Source organism: Pinus tabuliformis, chromosome 7 (genome assembly GCF_031772625.1).
Source record: "Pinus tabuliformis cultivar Carrire ecotype Pingquan chromosome 7, CPIR1, whole genome shotgun sequence".
In the NCBI taxonomy this organism is placed as follows: domain Eukaryota; kingdom Viridiplantae; phylum Streptophyta; class Pinopsida; order Pinales; family Pinaceae; genus Pinus; species Pinus tabuliformis.
In genome coordinates, this window is record NC_142293.1 from 1,537,729,017 (window position 1) to 1,537,748,203 (window position 19,187).

The 19,187-nt window shown below is 33.7% G+C and overlaps 1 protein-coding gene across 1 annotated transcript; it reads right to left on the bottom strand.

Moving 5' to 3' along the window:
• Window positions 1–529: 529 nt before the first annotated feature.
• Window positions 530–1,099, bottom strand: LOC149253745 (uncharacterized). The gene has a single exon (XM_089454582.1). The coding sequence runs from the start codon at window positions 1,097–1,099 to the stop codon at window positions 530–532; it is 570 nt and encodes a 189-aa protein (XP_089310708.1).
• Between the last annotated feature and the right edge of the window lie 18,088 nt (window positions 1,100–19,187).

Here is a 19,187-nt window from a genome sequence, read left to right on the forward strand (position 1 = left end):
TAGCTTCCTCCTCCTTTGGAATAAGGGCAAGGAAAGTAGAGTTGAGGGACTTGAGGATTGAAGAGGAGCATCATGAATCCTCCACTGCTTCCCATACCTCTATCTTGACTATTTCCCAACAGGATTTGTAAAAGTCTATGGTAAATCCATCAGGTCTAGGTGCTTTACCATTTGGAATATCTTTTACGGCCTCTTCCACCTCTTCCAAGGAGATTTCTTGATTTAAAGCTATGTTTTGCTCCTCCGTGATTAGCTTGGGGATGGAAGTTATAAGTTCCTCAATGGCCTCCTCTCTGTCGATCTCTAGTTCCTGAGCAATGTTGCTGAAATGGGTTGTAAGAAGGCTTGAGATTTCTTGATGAATCTGAACAGAGGTTCCCTAATCATCTTTAAGGCTTAGAATTTTGTTAGCCCCTCTGTGATCAATGGCAATTCTATGAAAGAATTTAGTGTTCTATTCACCTTCCTTAAGCCATTGAATTCAGGACTTTTGCTTCCAAAGTGTTTCCTCCTGTTGACATCGTAGCTGCTAGTCCTGCATTAGCTTCTGTTCTCTATTCATAGTTTCTTGGTCTATGTTCCCTTGAATCCATCCTTCATGAATTTGTTCCATTTGCTCCTCCAGTTTCTTTTTTTCTTTAAATATATTCCCAAAGACTTCATGTTTCCAGACTTTGATTCTGGCTTTGATGTGTTTCAGCTTAGCCTGTAGAAGATACAGTTTGGTTCCCCTTATGCCTAACGGTTCTTTCCACCATTGCTTAATTGTCTGAATGAACTCGGGATGAATGAGCCAGAAATTTTCAAATTTGAAAGGTTTATTTCTGGGGGTACCTTGGATTGCTGCAGTCATTGAAATGGGCCAATGGTCCGACCCTCCAGTGGGAAGAATGTCTGATTCAACAGTGATCCCTTCCAGGAGAATAGTTTCTGTTACTAAAAATTTGTCTAGACGAGAGGCTATTTGCCTTTCACCTCCCCTTTTGTTGTTCCACGTGAAAGCTCTGCTCTTGGGGAAGACGTCTACCAGACTGGCCAATCTGATGAAGTCTAGGAAAGCTTCAGAGTCCCTGTTGAGCTTTCTGATACCTCCTCTCATATTCGTGAGTGAAGTTATCATATTGAAATCACCTCCAAAGATCGCCTTAGCTTGAGGATATCTAAGCTTTAAGTTGGATAGTGTTCTTAGTAATAGTAGTTTGGCCTCTATTTTCTGAGGGCCATAGACATTGGTGCATAGATATGCTTCTGAATTCCCTACTATTTGAACTTCTATAGATATGTAAGATTTGGCAGCTTCAGAGGAAATGAGATGGATTACCTATGGATTCCACATAATGACCATGCCTCCCTCCCATCCATTGCTTGTTGTTTCCAAGTATTCCATACGTTTACCTAGTTTTTTGCTGATATTGACCATCATGTTGCTTGAACAATTAGTTTCTTGCACAAACACTATGTCTAGTTGTTCCTTTTGGACCTTCTTCTTTAACAAACGCTGTTTTTTTTGGCTATTTAGCCCACTAGAATTCCAAAAAAGAAATTTCATTTTAAACAAAGTTTAGGAGGTTAGTGAGAATGCCTCAAGGGCTTTCATCTTACATAAATTTAAGAGCATCTGTCCCAGTTCTTGTAATGCCTCATTGTTAGTCCTTCTTCCTCTTTTCTTCTGGTGCTTGGAGTTGTTGGAGGTTTGATGTAGTCCCTGCATGCGTACCCCTAGCCCTTTTGCTGTTCCCAAGCACTTACTCTGCAACTCCATCTCTGCCTGTTGTCGTGCTATGAATATGTCGTTGATTCTATTTACCTCCTCTTCCGATATGTGTTCCATTCCCTTCTTTTTCCAGTTTTCAACCATATTTGGTAGATCCATCCCTTCTTGCTCTAGCATGTCGCTTAATTCCATATCTTCGAGCCCGATTTCGTTGGTTAACATCTTCGAATCTTCTTCTACCCCCTCCCTTGTTTCTTGAACCTGATGGGTGATATTTGAAGGTTTCGTCACCGGTTTGTTCATTTCTGGTGTTGTTGTAGGTCTGCCTATTTCCGCTGCTTCTTGTTCCTTATTGTTATCCTCTGACTCTGTTTCTGTTTCTAGCACTTCAAATGCATTTCTTGTATTTCCATGTGAAGTGCTTGCTTTAGTCTGGTGTTTTTTATTTGCTCTCTGTTTGGCCTTCAGTCTTGTAAAGACTTCTTTGTTCTTGTCTCCTTTGTTTTCCTTGTTTTCCTTTTCCATTTTGTTCATTGGGCATTCTCTGATTAAATGACCATGCTCATGACATTTTCTACATCGGAACGGGATTTGCTCATAGTCTATGGCTTGGAAATAATCTTCGTCTCTGTATTCCAGCTATAGGCTTTCATGTAATGCTCCTGAAACATCCATCTCTACACAGATTCTAGCACAAGAGGTATACCTTTTTTGTAATGTCGCTTTTGAGGCTTTGATGAAGGTCCCTAGCTTGTTGCCTATTTGTTCCAGTGCTGCATGTCCCCAATAGTCAATTGGAAGAGAGAAAAGGCGTATCCATACTGGTATCTGCTTGAAAGTTTCCTTTTCCGGTGCGAAGTTGGGTTTCCATGGTCTCATGTAAATACCTGCTGAGGCAAAGAAATACAAATCTCCATCAAATATTCGATCCTTGTCTTCCAGATTGGAGAAAACTACTGTAAATAAACCCTTGGCTCCTAGGTGTAGCCTTACATCTCCTCTGGGTTTCCATTGTTGCTTTATCCATATGCATAGTGCTCGCTTTGTTGGCCAAAACCCCATGAACCTGCAAATCACTACATGTTCAACCATGTGGTCACGGTACGCTTGAAGTTCCGGATCAAAAATCACTACCCTTAGGGTTTCTATGGCTTTGGGTTTGCACGGACCCTGGTTTTTTTCCCAATGGTCGCTGACGTTGTTCCTTCCTGTTCCTTCTTGTCTTGATTTAGAACCTCTTCCTCTGCTGCTACTTGTTCCCTTTCCGGCTTGTTTCCTTGAGAAAACTATGCTTGGGAAGGATTCGTGCTATTTTTGTACGCTGTGCTTTTGCTTTCAACGTTTTCTTTCAGTTTCTTGGTATTTGTACCTTCATTATTCCTCTTCCCCTTACTGGTTGGATTCTCCTGACCTGACTTCTCATACCCTGATATCTGCACCCCATCCTATGTTGTCTTCTTGTTCATCATTATTTGTTTGTATGATGGGGTCCCAATGGACCCCGCGTTTTCCATATGTCGGGTCAGAGTTTGCCCCCTTCTGCAAAGCCCTACCGCTCTGGCCCTGTTCTCCTCCAGAGTAAGTACTGAGGTTGCAGTCATAGTCGTGATCTTCAAACCCTAGTTCCTTCCACTCGCGTGATTTTTATTATTATTTTAATAGTTGAAAGAAAAAAAAATTGACAAATTTATTGTGCATATATATTTGTTAAATAAAATAAAATTTGATTTTTAAAATTAGTTTATCATTATGGAGTTTAATTTTTAATTATTTTTATTTAATCAAAGAGATTCACATTTTGAATTTTATAATTTGTAAAATTTTGAATTTATTAGTTTGTAAAATACTTCATATTTCATGCCACAACCTTTATCAATTAAACTTCCATACAAAACTAATCATAATCTTATGATTTCTTTATTTTAAAAGCTATAATTTAAAACATGATGTGCTATTACATATTAAAATAATGTACTTGATTTTTCCAAGTATGTGTTTATATATGCTTTTCGGTTAGAGATTTTTTTTCCATAGAAGACATTTATAGCTTAGTGAAGGTATTAATGCTCACCACATGCAATGTGAGAAAATTGGAGCAATAATTTCAGAATAACTATATCTTAAACATGTAACAATATTTACGTTCACTCTATTTTGATGTGAGAGCAAATATGAATATAATTTGCATAAGTTAGATAAAACTGGTAAAGATAAATGTTAAAAGTCATGTGAAGGGCACTTCAAATATAAAACCATCAGAGAAAAAATTGTTGATGGGTAAGAGGACCTGTCAAATTTAATCCCTGGTACAAGTTGTCTGACAATTGAAGTGATATATATGATATCCATATCATTAAAACAGGGTTAGAATTTCAAAATAGACCTAGTAATTTGATGGTTTTCACACTTTAAATGACTTCACAATAGACAATTATTCAAATTCCATCTTTGATTAGAGAACATCTAGACGTTATTCATTGACGCCTACAATACTTTTGCTTATTGATTTTGCTTCTATGTGCATAATTTAATTTTGTTTTTAAGGTTATTATGTGAACATTTTAGCATTAAAAGATTTTAAAATCTCTTTATATTTTAAGTTTTTTCTTTAAAAATCATGGAAATTCAGCTAGATTTTGATAAAATTTGGTAGGGATTTGTGTAAATTTAAGTTACAATTTCGAGATTTTGAGTGCCTCAAAGTTTTTGATGGTGCTAAATCTATTTCTACCATCAAAAACATGACTCAAACACTACTAGCGCAAGATTTTTTTAAATTTTGTTGCATGGATTCCAGCCGTGTAACATACCCTGATAACCTCACATGTAAAAGCAGGGAGTTAGAATTTTTTACACAAATTACCCACAAGTAATTGTCCAAAATCACTACTCCACATTCCTCATTAACCATTAGATATAATGTTCATTAGTACATAAAGTAAATCTCAATAGAGGACAGTAAGTTGCATAACCATTGTCAACCACTGTTGTAGTACATTAACATAAATTGTCTAATGAACCTTGCATCCATTTCATGATTTCCTTAACCATATTAATTATTCACATACTTGACTTTATGATTATCACATCAAATAAGGAATCAACATCATCAAGGATTTCAACATCATCAAACTAGCACAATAAGTAATCACATCATTGAACATCGATATACCTTGGAAACCCCGTAGGGTGAAAACCAGCAAACATTTAATCTTATTATTAAACGCTCGTGAGGGTTTTCACCCCTCACTCAATGGCTTATAAGGGATTCCATCCCTTATCCATGGTTATCAATTATTACAATGAAATATCATTAAAATGTCACATAACTAGCTAAAAGCTATTACATTTTCCATGAAACCCTTTACCTACATATCACCACTCTCTACATCCTTGTGGCACGATTATTCTATCCATGTACGATTCCGAAACTCGTACCCATGGGCGTGGACCGTTATTTCTTCACCTACCACAATGTTAAACATCATTTTTATTTGGCACAAACTGCCATCATTTCCTGTCATTGTTGTCGTCAACAAGCTTTGGCAACAAGATTAGTTACAATATTAATCATTCAATAATCAATCTCTAAAAGTGATATTTTGACATCTACTCATGTGTATGAGTTGTAAATATATATCACAACATGCTTCTTCTAATAACGTTGTGCACAAACAGTTATCAAGCATGTCATGTAATAATAACTAGTTCATTTATTCAAGTACATACTTGTTTTATTTCCACATTTCTTATTCACATTAATGCATAATTCTCTTCAAAATATCTTACCCAATAGTTCTATAGATCCATGTTCCTCTTTACATTATATAACACACTAGTTATATCTTCATACATGTAATAAACTATTGGTTCTATGCTTTTGCATATGGTTCTTTTCACATAGTTATTTTTCAAGAACCCATCATAGTTTTTCTTTTATGTACAAAGCTATTATGCATTTGTTTCCATGAAAATATCATAACAAATTCCTCATGCATTTCTTTCAACAAAGTATAATAATCAACCTTTATTTTGCGCATAAGAACTAAGATAATAATAACGGTAACCGTTTATGCATTAAACCATGCAAATAAATCAAACTACCCAATATGCAACAACCAAATCCTTTACCTTTTACTCACCAAAACATGTAACTTTTGCAAACTCTTGCAAAGGGATTAACACCATTAACTTATCTTTCATGCATAAAGATATATTTTCTTTCCAGAGAAGGCTCCTATGACTTATCTCTGTGCATTTTGTCTATGCATAGGTTATTATATTTTCTCATTACTAAGTATTGTTTTACAAGAAAACTCTCTACCCATGAGAATATTTCACAAATTACCCTCTTTAATCAATATTCACTTCCAGGAAAAGGACTACGAAATCCTTTTTTAAGAAAAGAGAATTCATCATATCTTTTCTTACTAAACACATATGCATGTTATATAAAAAAAATAAATGTTACTTATCCTTTAATGTTGCAAATATATATAGTAACCATCTTTTCCTATATATAGTAATAACAACCTTTAACTACATGTAGTAATATAATTTCTCTACCAAGAAAATATATATATAACAATCAATATTTATCTACATGCGGTAATATATTTTCTTTACAAGAGGAATATATAATCTTTATCTACATGTACTAATATATTTTTCTTTGCCAAGAAAATATAAAACAACAATCTTCTCAAGAACTTTAGATGTCTCATACATCTCTTCTCAAGAGGATATCTTGGGTACTTAGCAAGAACCTTGTGTAATTTATTCCAAAGAATAATGAAGCTACTTAGCTTTTAACACTCTCAAGAAATCACAAAACTACTTAGCTTTTACTATGCTATGTGCATAAACTAAGCAACAAATATTTCCAAGAGGACTTATATCCCTGCAATATTTTAATACATGGAAACTTGCAATTCCTGGCAATCATAACCAAACTATACTTTGTGCATCAAAATAAAGAATTTACTTTAAAGAACATGGACATTATTAACCATATCTTTCTGTGCACATAAACAAAGAATATTTCAAGAGATTAACTTATCTTTTTCAGTTGTACCACCACAAGCCATCCAAAATAAAACAGTGCTATCCATTATGGAAAACTTAGCGATCTGAGGTCCGAGACCATGTGATAATCAACAGACCTAGGCTGGAAAAGAAGCAAGAGCAAGACTGAGGATCTCCTCGAGAGGTTGAATCATCAGAGGCAACCTTGGAACCTCACGCTCACCTGGAATACCTTTCTTCCCTCCGCGCAGGTGAGCAAAGAAGAAACAAGTGTAATGACCTGTGCAGTGTGTGCGGATAATCCTCATTATACTACTGGAACTCCACTGCGATCTCGTTGTCGAGCGGTTCTGAAATGCCCCCTCCAACAAATGAGACCGAGGAAGGAATGAGGATCGCCCCCCAGATCGCCTTTTCTTTCTTGATTTCATCCACTATTTTATATTAGAGTCATCGCGCATAAGAAAGAAAACAAACCAACACGTAGGCAGACAAACCATGCGTATCTCGCAGGCATAAAAGAATCCACAAGAAATGATAGTGGTGGACACAGAGAGATCGGAGAGCAATGAAATACCAGTGTATCACACATTAAGGATTCTTTTAATGAACTCCCACTCGGATCTTGGCTTCCTTCATCCTTATTTAGTTTTCATGGAAATCAAGAATCAATTTTGTAACTGATGTGTAACTTTAAAATTACTATTCATAACTGTTTGATTTTACGCAGAGTTATTTTAGGGATGTTACATACTCCCCCCCTTAACAAGAACACCATCCTCAGTGTTCATCTCTCGCTGGAACCTTAGATTTTACTCATGATATAACCATCTAAACTACACAAAAAGTGATCCTTCCTCTTTAAAATCAAATATTTCATTCCAAGAAATGACAATAAATAAAATAGTAATGTTATAACATACGAAAAATCAATAGTCATAAGCATTTATAACTGCAAAAATATGCAAGTTCTAATTTCCATCACTTGGCCCTTATTCAAATTCATAATATAAAAAGACAAATCTCTATATCAACTTACCATTACTTACCAATTACTCTTGAAAATCATGAGCACTTTCACGTAAGCATTTTAATAGTGATTGAACAACCCATCAACCCTCCATGGTAAGTAACCTATAATGTATGACTAACAAATTCAATCGCATTAGTCACAATATTTTGAGTCAAATGAAATACTTTTAACTATCAATCAATTGTGCAATGTTAGATGATTTTTAAATCACAGTACTTTTACAAGTACTTAAAGAGCACTAACACTAATCATCAAAATGATAAATCACTGCTCCACATGCACACTGAATTAATTCTCACTAAAGACATCCACAGAGTACTTCTAAAAGTACCAAAAGAGCACCTAGCTCTCTAATCATCAAAACAGTCAATCACTGCATCAAGTGAAAATTGTCTTAGCCCCTACTAAGATGTTTACAAGATTGGTAATACAATAAAGGAACTAAAATTCCAATAACTCCTTATTGAGCACTAAAATCCTTTCTTGTTAAAATGTGCATCAAATTTTTTTACACAACTATATATAAAATTCATTTTTAACATAACATATAGTTGATTAGTTAATTTCTTTAGCTATGAGAACCACAATAGGCTAAACAATTCTCCTCCCAAGCCATGGGAACTGGTTTCCACAACCAGATCGAGTCGTTTTCACATCCAGACAGTTTCTTTGATAGAGACCTTACTAGGTCTAACATGGAATTCCATTGGCCAACCAGCTCAAGAATTCCAATGACCACATAGGGTCCAATATAAGATTCCTCTTGGTAGCATCCTGCCTATTCCTCTGACAGTGTCTCGTCTATGAGGAATTTTTGGGCCTCCTCCAATAGGCTCCAAAATCAACAAAGTTGCCTCAGGGTTTTTTACCCTCTTCACCATCTTGGCAAACTCTTTTCCCTTATTGAGATAATTGATCTCTAGGGAGAGGAAATCCAAACAAGAAAGTACCATCAACCCCTTCGGGCAGGTAACCACCATTAACCCAAGGCCTTATAGCCTTTCACAACTATCTGCAACTGTCTGGCATGTTAAATTTCTCTTTTATCACTCTTTCCCAAAGTAATTTACATAATGAACCATATGAACATTATCATTAACAAAATAAACATGCATGTACACCATGCATTTACACTTAACCCTCAACATGGGTCCACAACATCTAGATTGACAGGAATCATAACTAACATACATGTTGTATGCATTCTGATTTTCCAAATAACACAACCACGCATATCATATAACATTATAATTTCTTATTTATGATTGCAATTCACATTGCAACAATTTACGTGACGAGTTTTCTTGTTGCCATTAAGCTACCACTACTTAATCCCATTAGCAACGTTAGTTATAAACAGGGAAAATTTTAAGAACCCCCCCTAAATTTATAAATATAATAAATGGGCGAATCTCCATGGTATAAAGGAAAAATGGAAGGCAATTTTATCAATAATATAATATGTATATATAATTTTTTGGCGAATCTCTCACCAGGCATGGCAAATATTTTACTCAATTATAAAATCTTGTAAGATCTTCGCGAGTCTTTCACTAAATAATAAAACTTTGTAAAGTCCTAGTGAATCTTAGCATAGGCTACATGTTGGTTTAATTCCCCCATTTAAATAGGCTACATTCCAGGTGAATACCATGGGTCAATACCATGTGCCATTTTGGTGAATACCATGGGTCAATACCATGTGCCATTTTTATTTTTATTAATTCTAATATTAGGGTTAATAATGGTTTTTTGCATGGTATTAATAAAAATCTAGTCCATGTCCCATAGTATTTTGGCCATAGGTTTCACCTAAATATAACCCATTTTTTTAGTGTTCGTAAATATAAGGTGACTTATGGAGTAAATATAAAAAAATGTTTTATTTGTTTACCATAACTCTCATTTATTTATATTTTTATTAATTTACCATACCTCTTTTACAAATATGGTATTTGGCCCATATGATTCACTTAAATAAAACCTTTTTCTTGAGCCTTCATAAATAGAACGAGGGTTATGGACTAAATATAAAAAGAGGTTTTATTTATTTACGATACGTCTAGTTTATTTATATTTTTATTTATTTACCATACCTCCACTTTACTTATATTTTTATTTGTTTACACCCTTACATGTATATAAGGTGACTTATGGAGTAAATATAAAAATGTTTTATTTATTTACCATACCTCTCATTTATTTATATTTTTATTAATTTACCATACCTCTTTTATAAATATGGTATTTGGCCCATAGGATTCACTTAAATAAAACTTATTCTTGAAAATGGGCGAATGGATTCACTTAAATAAAACCTATTCTTGAAAATGGGTGAATGGAAGGTTGTAAGTCCTAATTTCAAGGGCTAAATTTACCTTTTTTACCCTCTCCCTTAAAATAAGGTGGGCTATTTGAGGTGATTTGTAAAAACGTACTATGATACAAAATATTCGCCCACTAAAAATTTAAAACCCCTTAATTTCGCTAAAGGACGAACATTCGCCCCTAAAATTATCCTTGGTTATAAATATGCATCATTTAACAAGTATTCAATTTCCAAATCATTTTAGTTTCATGCATACAATATTGTCATGCATAAAAGTATATGCAAATATTCATTAATGTGTAAATGTCAATAATAGTTGAGTTAACAATTTAAACATTTCCAATTTCCCATAGTGTATTGTCATCAACAGACCAATGCATAAAGTAACTACCATAATCACTTGTTTACGAATTGTAATAATCTTAAATCCAATTCAATTAATGCATATAAGTTCTATTAGTTAGTCATATGACACTAACCAATCACAACCACCAACCATCTTCATGCATCCATGACAAGACTTAATCAAAAATTAGTTATTATAGTCAAGTCTCATTACTCGACTCATTGTTTATTTTCAAGTCTAAAGGGGTTCTTACAATGTCTTTTTAAAACACTATATCGTCATATCCAAGGACATTCCCTGTATTTTACATTCATGCATTGACTCATTAAAATTAGTTCATTGTAACTTCAATCATGTTCATTAAATGCATCATTATTATTGCCATATTTGCAAAGCAAAAGTTGGTAGTTGATTGTCACTTTCCTTAATGAGTGTTCAATATTGTTCATAAATGTAATGAGTGTTCAATATTAAGTGTGACAAAAGTTTTATTGTCTTTTATCCTCATCAAGAATCCAATGTCATGAACATAGTTATGTAGCAAACTTATTACTTACTACTCAAAGCAGTTATAAACATGAATCACACATATCATGTCAAAAGTAGTGTACTACATAAATCAATATGTAGATTGTTAAACTCATACCTGAGTTAATGCCCACTGGTGGCATACCTCAATTTCTTTTCCGCTTACCAATTCCCAAAGGCGCCAGTGCTGCAACCTTTAGCTCTGATACCACTTGTAACATACCCCGGTAACCTCACATGTAAAAGCAGGGAGTTAGAATTTTTTACACAAATTACCCACAAGTAATTATCCAAAATCACTACTCCACATTCCTCATTAACCATTAGATATAATGTTCATTAGTACATAAAGTAAATCTCAATAGAGGACAGTAAGTTGCATAACCATTGGCAACCATTGTTGTAGTACATTAACATAAATAGTTTGATGAACCTTGCATCCATTTCATGATTTCCTTAACCATATTAATTATTCACATACTTGAATTTATGATTATCACATCAAATAAGGAATCAACATCATCAAGGATTTCAACATCATCAAACTGGCACAATAAACAATCACATCATTGAACACCGATATACCTTGGAAACCCTGTAGGGTGAAAACCAGCAAACGTTTAATCTTATTATTAAACGCTCGTGAGGGTTTTCACCCCTCACTCAATGGCTTATGAGGGATTACATCCCTTATCCATTGTTATCAATTATTACAATAAAATATCATTAAAATGTTACATAACTAGCTAAAAGCTATTACATTTTCCATGAAACCCTTTACCTACATATCACCACTCTTTACATCCTTGTGGCATGATTATTCTATCCATGTACGATTCTGCAACTCGTACTCATGAGCGTGGACCGTTAGTTCTTCACCTACCACAATGTTAAACATCATTTTTCTTTGGCACAAACCACCATCGTTTCCTGTCATTGTTGTCGTCAACAAGTTTTGGCAACAAGATTAGTTACAATATTAATCATTCAATAATCAGTCTCTAAAAGTGATCTTTTGACATCTACTCATGTGCATGAGTTGTAAATATATATCACAACATGCTTCTTCTAATAACGTTGTGCACAAACAGTTATCAAGCATGTCATAATAAATAACTAGTTCATTTATTCAAGTACATACTTGTTTTATTTCCACAATTCTTATTCACATTAATGCATAATTCTCTTCAAAAGATCTAACCCAATAGTTCTATAGATCCATGTTCCTCTTTACATTATATAACACATTAGTTATATCTTCATACATGTAATAAACTATTGTTTCTATGCTTTTGCATATGGTTCTTTTCACATAGTTATTTTTCAAGAACCCATCATAGTTTCTCTATCTTTTATGTACAAAGCTATTATGCATTTGTTTCCATGAAAATATCATAACAAAGACCTCATGCATTTGTTTCAACAAAGTATCATAATCAACCTTTCTTTTGCACATAAGAACTAAGATAATAATAACGGTAACCATTTATGCATTAAACCATGCAAATAAATCAAACTACCCAATATGCAACAACCAAATCCTTTACCTTTTACTCACCAAAACATGTAACTTTTTCAAACTCTTGCAAAGGGATTAACACCATTAACTTATCTTTCATGCATAAAGATATATATTCTTTCCAAAGAAGGTTCCTATGACTTATCTCTGTGCATTTTGTCTATGCATAGGTTATTATATTTTCTCATAACTAAGTATTGTTTTACAAGAAAACTCTCTACCCATGAGAATATTTCACAAATTACCCTCTTTAATCAATATTCACTTCCAGGAAAAGGACTACGAAATCCTTTTTTAAGAAAACAGAATTCATCACATCTTTTCTTACATAAACACATATGCATGTTATATAAAGACAATAACCATCTTTTCCTATATATAGTAATAACAACCTTTAACTACATGTAGTAATATAATTTCTCTACCAAGAAAATATATATATAATAATCAATATTTATCTACATCCGGTAATATATTTTCTTTACAAGAGGAATATATAATCTTTATCTACATGTACTAATATATTTTTCTTTGCCAAGAAAATATAAAACAACAATCTTCTCAAGAACTTTAGATGTCTCATACATCTCTTCTCAAGAGGATATCTTGGGTACTTAGCAAGAACCTTGTGTAATTTATTCCAAAGAATAATGAAGCTACTTAGCTTTTAACACTCTCAAGAAATCACAAAACTACTTAGCTTTTACTGTGCTATGTGCATAAACTAAGCAACAAATGTTAAGCTCCATTAGTTTATGCAAAATTGCTGCCTAAAATTATGGAATTTAAACTGCAGTCTTTCCTTAACTTATGGAAACTAACTGCAGTAGTTTCCTTAAGTTAAGGAAATCAACTACAGCTAATAAATTTATTGTTAGGAGCTACTGAAGTGGTCCATTACTCCCATCTGGAGTTCTCTGCCTTGATCTGTGGGACATCTGACACATAGCTATCAGAAGCTTGATGGAAGCTTAGCTATAAATTCATCTGTTTGGTCCCCAAGCTTGCATCTCAATCCCCTTCAGTTCTACACCATCTGGTTGAGATAGCAGAGCTCGGAAGTGCCTTCAGACTAGTTGTCTTCTTTCCTTTTTGCATGTGCAACTGGAGCGTGGTGTTTCAGAAGGAAATTGCATCAACAGTTTCACCAATGGCTGGAGGTAATTCGTATCCCTGGGTATTAAGTTTCAGTGATTCTTTTCAGTTCTTTCCGCATACAAAATCGTTGTTTAAGTTTATTAGTTTTCTAACAGTTGGTATCGGAGCTTCTATTTACCTCTGTCTTGGTGTGAGATTTACTTATAAATATTGGCACAATATTGGTTTTGCAAACCAGAGCCTCGAATTGACTATGGATTTAAAATCTGTTAAGACTTTTCTATAATGATATTGGCGTTCATGACTGGGAGCGGCATTGCTTGCCTCTCTGCTGGCTGAGGATGGCATGGCAGTACACATATAAATATTCAAACGATTTGTCCTGCCTGTGACTGTGCTATTGTTTTCTTCTATTCGTTACCAGAATTGAAAACTATGTTGATGAATTGCATTTCATTTGTGGAAATCTTTATTTTCTTATAAATATTGTGTGGATGGGCTTAGAGACTCGTCTTCTTAACAGTCTAGTAAAACCTCTCTAAAAACCCCGGCAGTTTGTTCTGCATTTTCAAACCCTGGCCAGTATCGCAACCAGTAGCACCATCCATGGGTTGGAAGGCCGCTGAAAAGCTTATTAAGACCTGGAAAATTCTTAGAGGGGATAAGGTCATGATAAATGCAGGGAAGGATAAAAGTCAGACGGGCGTGATCAAACGAGTAGTTAGATCCCAAAACCGAGTTATTGTCGAGGGAAAGAACTTGGTAACGCTGCAATTCCTGTGTATAATGATTTATGTTATGCTTTTTCCCACTCGTCTTACTAGGGTTTCATTCATTATTGCCATTTGTCTGTATTGTGTTTTTACTTAACGCAGCCCTCGTGTTCTGCAATGAGTAACACATTGAAATCTGTAGATTTGCTGTTTGGTTTCAATATACAGTCGACAAACCATGACATAAACGTGTATTACCATAACTACATTCCTTTTCCCATTTAAAATTCTCTTTTTATTTTTATATGTTTTAAGGTTGAAGACATATTAAAGGGAGATTTTTAATTGGAAAATAAATGAGAAAATATAAATCATTCTTTAAAAGTTTGGGGATCGAATTTATATTTATAGGTTTTTTGAAGTTTATAATTATCTTACATTTGGATTTGTACAGAAATGAAAAACGTTTTGCATTAAATCCAAAACTCTAATTCACTTCAATCTTTAGCTTGGATGTTTGTTGAGCTGTGTAATCTCCGTGATCACTCTAGGCATGCTTTTCCATTTCCCGGCCATCCATAACATTTTTGGTTGGCAGTTTTTTTATTGTGACCCTAGTTTATATTGTTTGCATGCGAAGATTCCTTATCCGGAATAGCAACAGCAGTGTACTTGTATTTAATTTGAGGTATTTTCATATTAATCGTAAATCTCATATATCTAATTATCTTTAATTTAATGGTGAGATGCGACGGTGATTTGACGGTGGATAAGTTAATGCCAGATAGATAATCACGTTTATTAAACGGCAACTCTTTTCTGTACACGCACATACAGTGAAAGGGACGGAATAAAGTTAACGGCGTAGCCGGAAGTGCGTGAAGGATAAGGGCATCACATGCAAAGAAATTAGGAGTTTGTGTCAGATCTCTAAAGTTCTTCTGATTTTCGTAAAGTGTGGGGTAAATCTTTTCTTTGGTTTGGATATTTTTTTACCAAAACTTGGGAGTCATAATGTCATCCTCAAGAGAACGATAAATTTTCCACAAATCTTTTCGCAAGAGATTTGAATGAAACTTGCTTTCTTGATAGCGATCAGAATACGACTTCCGTCTAGCATTTTGAGCTTTTCTTTCATATTCTAAGGGGTATTTCCCACATCAAATAATGAAAATAAAATTGATTCCACAATATCAAGTCTGCAACGTTTTTATGTTTCACCATAATGATGTTTTCGGTGAAATATGGACATTTTGGAAATTTAATGATATTTTATTTTAAATTACTTTAATTACTTATGTGCTTTATTTATGTGGGGCTTAATTACTTATGTGCTTTATTTATGTGGGGCTTGCTCAACTTTAGTTTTGGAATATAATACACGTATTGCAATGATATCATATGGTTTACCATAATGGGCCACTTCAGCACTCTAAATATTCTATATTGTATCATATGATATTGGGTTAGGGTATAGTAGCCATTTTTATAATATCATATGGTTTACCATAATGGGCCACTTCAGCACTCTAAATATTCTATATTGTATCATATGATATTGGGTTAGGGTATAGCAGCCATTTTTATAATATCATATGGTTTACCATAATGGGCCACTTCAGCACTCTAAATATTCTATGTTGTATCATACGATATTGGGTTAGGGTATAGTAGCCATTTATGAACATTTGTAATTAAAGAGAAATAAGAAATGGTTTATTTCTCATTTGGGCATTCAGTTTTGATCCTATGTTTATTTCGCATGAAGTTCAGATTTATCGTTGTTGAAAATTAAGTTTTTGTGAGCAAAATAGCTTGTTTGCTGGTCAATTTTTGTTGCTTTATAAACTTAAGGATGGAGCCTGATGTCAAGCCAACTAGCCTTCGAACTGCATTTGCTATGCAAGTGCAAAGTAGATCAAAGCTGATTCAGTCAATCTCTGGGTTAAGTTTATACATTGAACAATCAATTTGTATTCATTTTTGGTAATGCTGACTGCTTTTGATTTTGCTGGAGAATTATTACAGTTTTATGGAGTTTATTAAAATGTCATTTTGACTTACTCCTTTCAGTAAACATTATTTTTCTCTCTGGTTAAGTTTTGTTTATGCAACAAAATAATGTCTAGTGATCCATATGATTTTAATTAATTAGAGAATAGCCACAGCATCTTTAATTAAATAAAAGTATATATTGATTGGCAAGATCACATAAAGATTATTTAGACATTAAATTGTAATTAATTACACTTAATATAATAAATTTTAACCCACAGGAATTTTTATTATATTTATGTGATTAATTAGGATAAAATTTCATAACCTACCCACAGGAGTTATGAATTAATAAGTTTTATCATAAAGTTTTATTGAATCTGCTTGAATTGAAAATTTAGCCCACAGGCAATTTTCATGTCATTTGATTCAATTCTTTTTAGCATGTTTTACATTGGTAAAATGTGAAAGTTCATAAAGTTTTATTGAATCTATTTGAATTGAAAATTTAGCCCACAGGCAATTTTCATGTCATTTGATTCAATTCTTTTTAGCATGTTTTACATTGGTAAAACATGAAAGTTCATAAAAGTTTTATTGAATCTGTTTGAATTGAAAATTTAGCCCACAGGCAATTTTCATGTCATTTGATTCAATTCTTTTTAGCATGTTTTACATTGGTAAAACATGAAAGTTCATAAAAGTTTTATTGAATCTGTTTGAATTGAAAATTTAGCCCACAGGCAATTTTCATGTCATTTGATTCAATTCTTTTTAGCATGTTTTACATTGGTAAAACATGAAAGTTCATAAAAGTTTTATTGAATTTGTTTGAATTGAAAATTTAGCCCACAGGAAATTTTCATGTCATTTGATTCAATTCTTTTTAGCATGTTTTACATTGGTAAAACATGAAAGTTTATTAAGCCTCAACATAAGCATGTGATTCTTTATTTTGATGCAGTAGTACAACCTGCAAATTTCTCTGAAATTCGTTCTGACATTCCCGAACTTGAGGAAGTAATCTCGTTTGTTTGTTGTGAATTTGATATGGTTAATGTTAATATTAACACATGGTGGATTGATTCTTGATCAACAATTCACATTTCGAATTCCTTGCAAAGGTTTGCAAAACCAAAGGAAGCAAGTGGGAAGTGAGCAAAGCATCTTATCAGGAAACAAGATGGGCTCGCATGTGGAAGCTATAGGAACATGTTATTTAACTTTAAGTAGTGGCTTTGTTTTGGAGTTAGAAAAGACCTTTTATGTTCCAAGTTTTTCTAGAAACTTGATTTCAGTTTCAAGGCTTGTACCTTTTGGATATTCCTTAAACTTTTCAGAAAAGAATTTTTCAGTCTATTCTATAAATCTGATTATGTTGGGAATGGTATTTTGTCTAATGGTCTTTACTGCATTAATTTACAAAACAATGTCACATATGATTCAATGCATGTTCACACTGGCACTAAAGGATGATGGTTATTAACACTTCTTCATTAATAACACTTCGTCATTAATGATTGACAACACTTCTTCATTAATAACACATCTTCATTGATTCCCCTCTAGTCATGGTGAGCAATTGGTTTGCAAGCTCAAGAAGTCATTATATGGTTTAAAACAAGCATCTCGCCAATGGTATTTGAAATTCCATAATGTAATTTCTTCTTTTGGTTTTGTAGAAAACATTATGGATCAATGTATATACCTGAAGGTTAGTGGGAGTAAAATTTGTTTTCTTGTTTTATATGTGGATGACCTTTTGCTAGCAACCAATGATAAGGGTTTGCTACATGAGGTGAGACAATTCCTCTCTAAAAGTTTTGATATGAAGGATATGGGTGAGGCATCTTATGTCATTGGCATTAAGATCCATAGAGACAGATTTCGAGGCATCTTGGGTCTGTCACAGGAAACCTATATTAAATAAATTTTAGAGAGATTTCGGATGAAGGATTGTTCACCAAGTGTAGCTCCCATTGGGAATGTTGGGACGATATCAGAGTGATCCAGGTTTAGACCACTGGAGAGCTGCAAAGAAAGTAATGAGGTACCTTCAAGGGACCAAAGACTACATGCTTATGTATATCCTGTTTGAGGCTAATTTACATGGTGTATGGCTTAAGAATTTCATTTCTGGGCTTAGAATTATGGATTCTATCTCTAAGCCATTGAGAATATATTGTGATAATTCAGCTGCTGTTTTTATGGCTAAAAAAGTGGGAGTCGAAATAAACACATCGACATTAAGTATTTAGCTATAAGGGAACGTGTTAAAGAAAATAAAGTGGTCATTGAGCACGTCAGCACTGAGTTAATGATCGTTGATCCTTTGACTAAGGGCATGCCACCGTTTAAATTCAAGGATCATGTATTGAATATGGGACTTGGTTCCATTATGCAATTTTTCATTGTATGGACAATGTTAATGAAATTCTTAATTATTGTGATGTTTTTTCTCATATTTATGTGCACCTTAAGTTGATTTGAGAAAATTCATTTAAGAAGGACCAAGAATAAACATAGGGTTTATTCATTAAGAAATTGTTGCCACATAAATTATAATAAGAATAAATACATAGTAATACATGGAAGATAATACTCGTCATAAGAGGACTTATCGCCATGATTCATGTATCTATTACTTAATACAGATTATCAATGGTTTTTAAGTTGAGACATTAAGTTTGGAAGTATGGACCAAGTGGGAGAATGTTAAGCTCCATTAGTTTATGCAAAATTGCTGCCTAAAATTATGGAATTTAAACTGCAGTCTTTCCTTAACTTATGGAAACCAACTGCAGTAGTTTCCTTAAGTTAAGGAAATCAACTACAGCTAATAAATTTATTGTTAGGAGCTACTGAAGTGGTCCATTACTCCCATCTG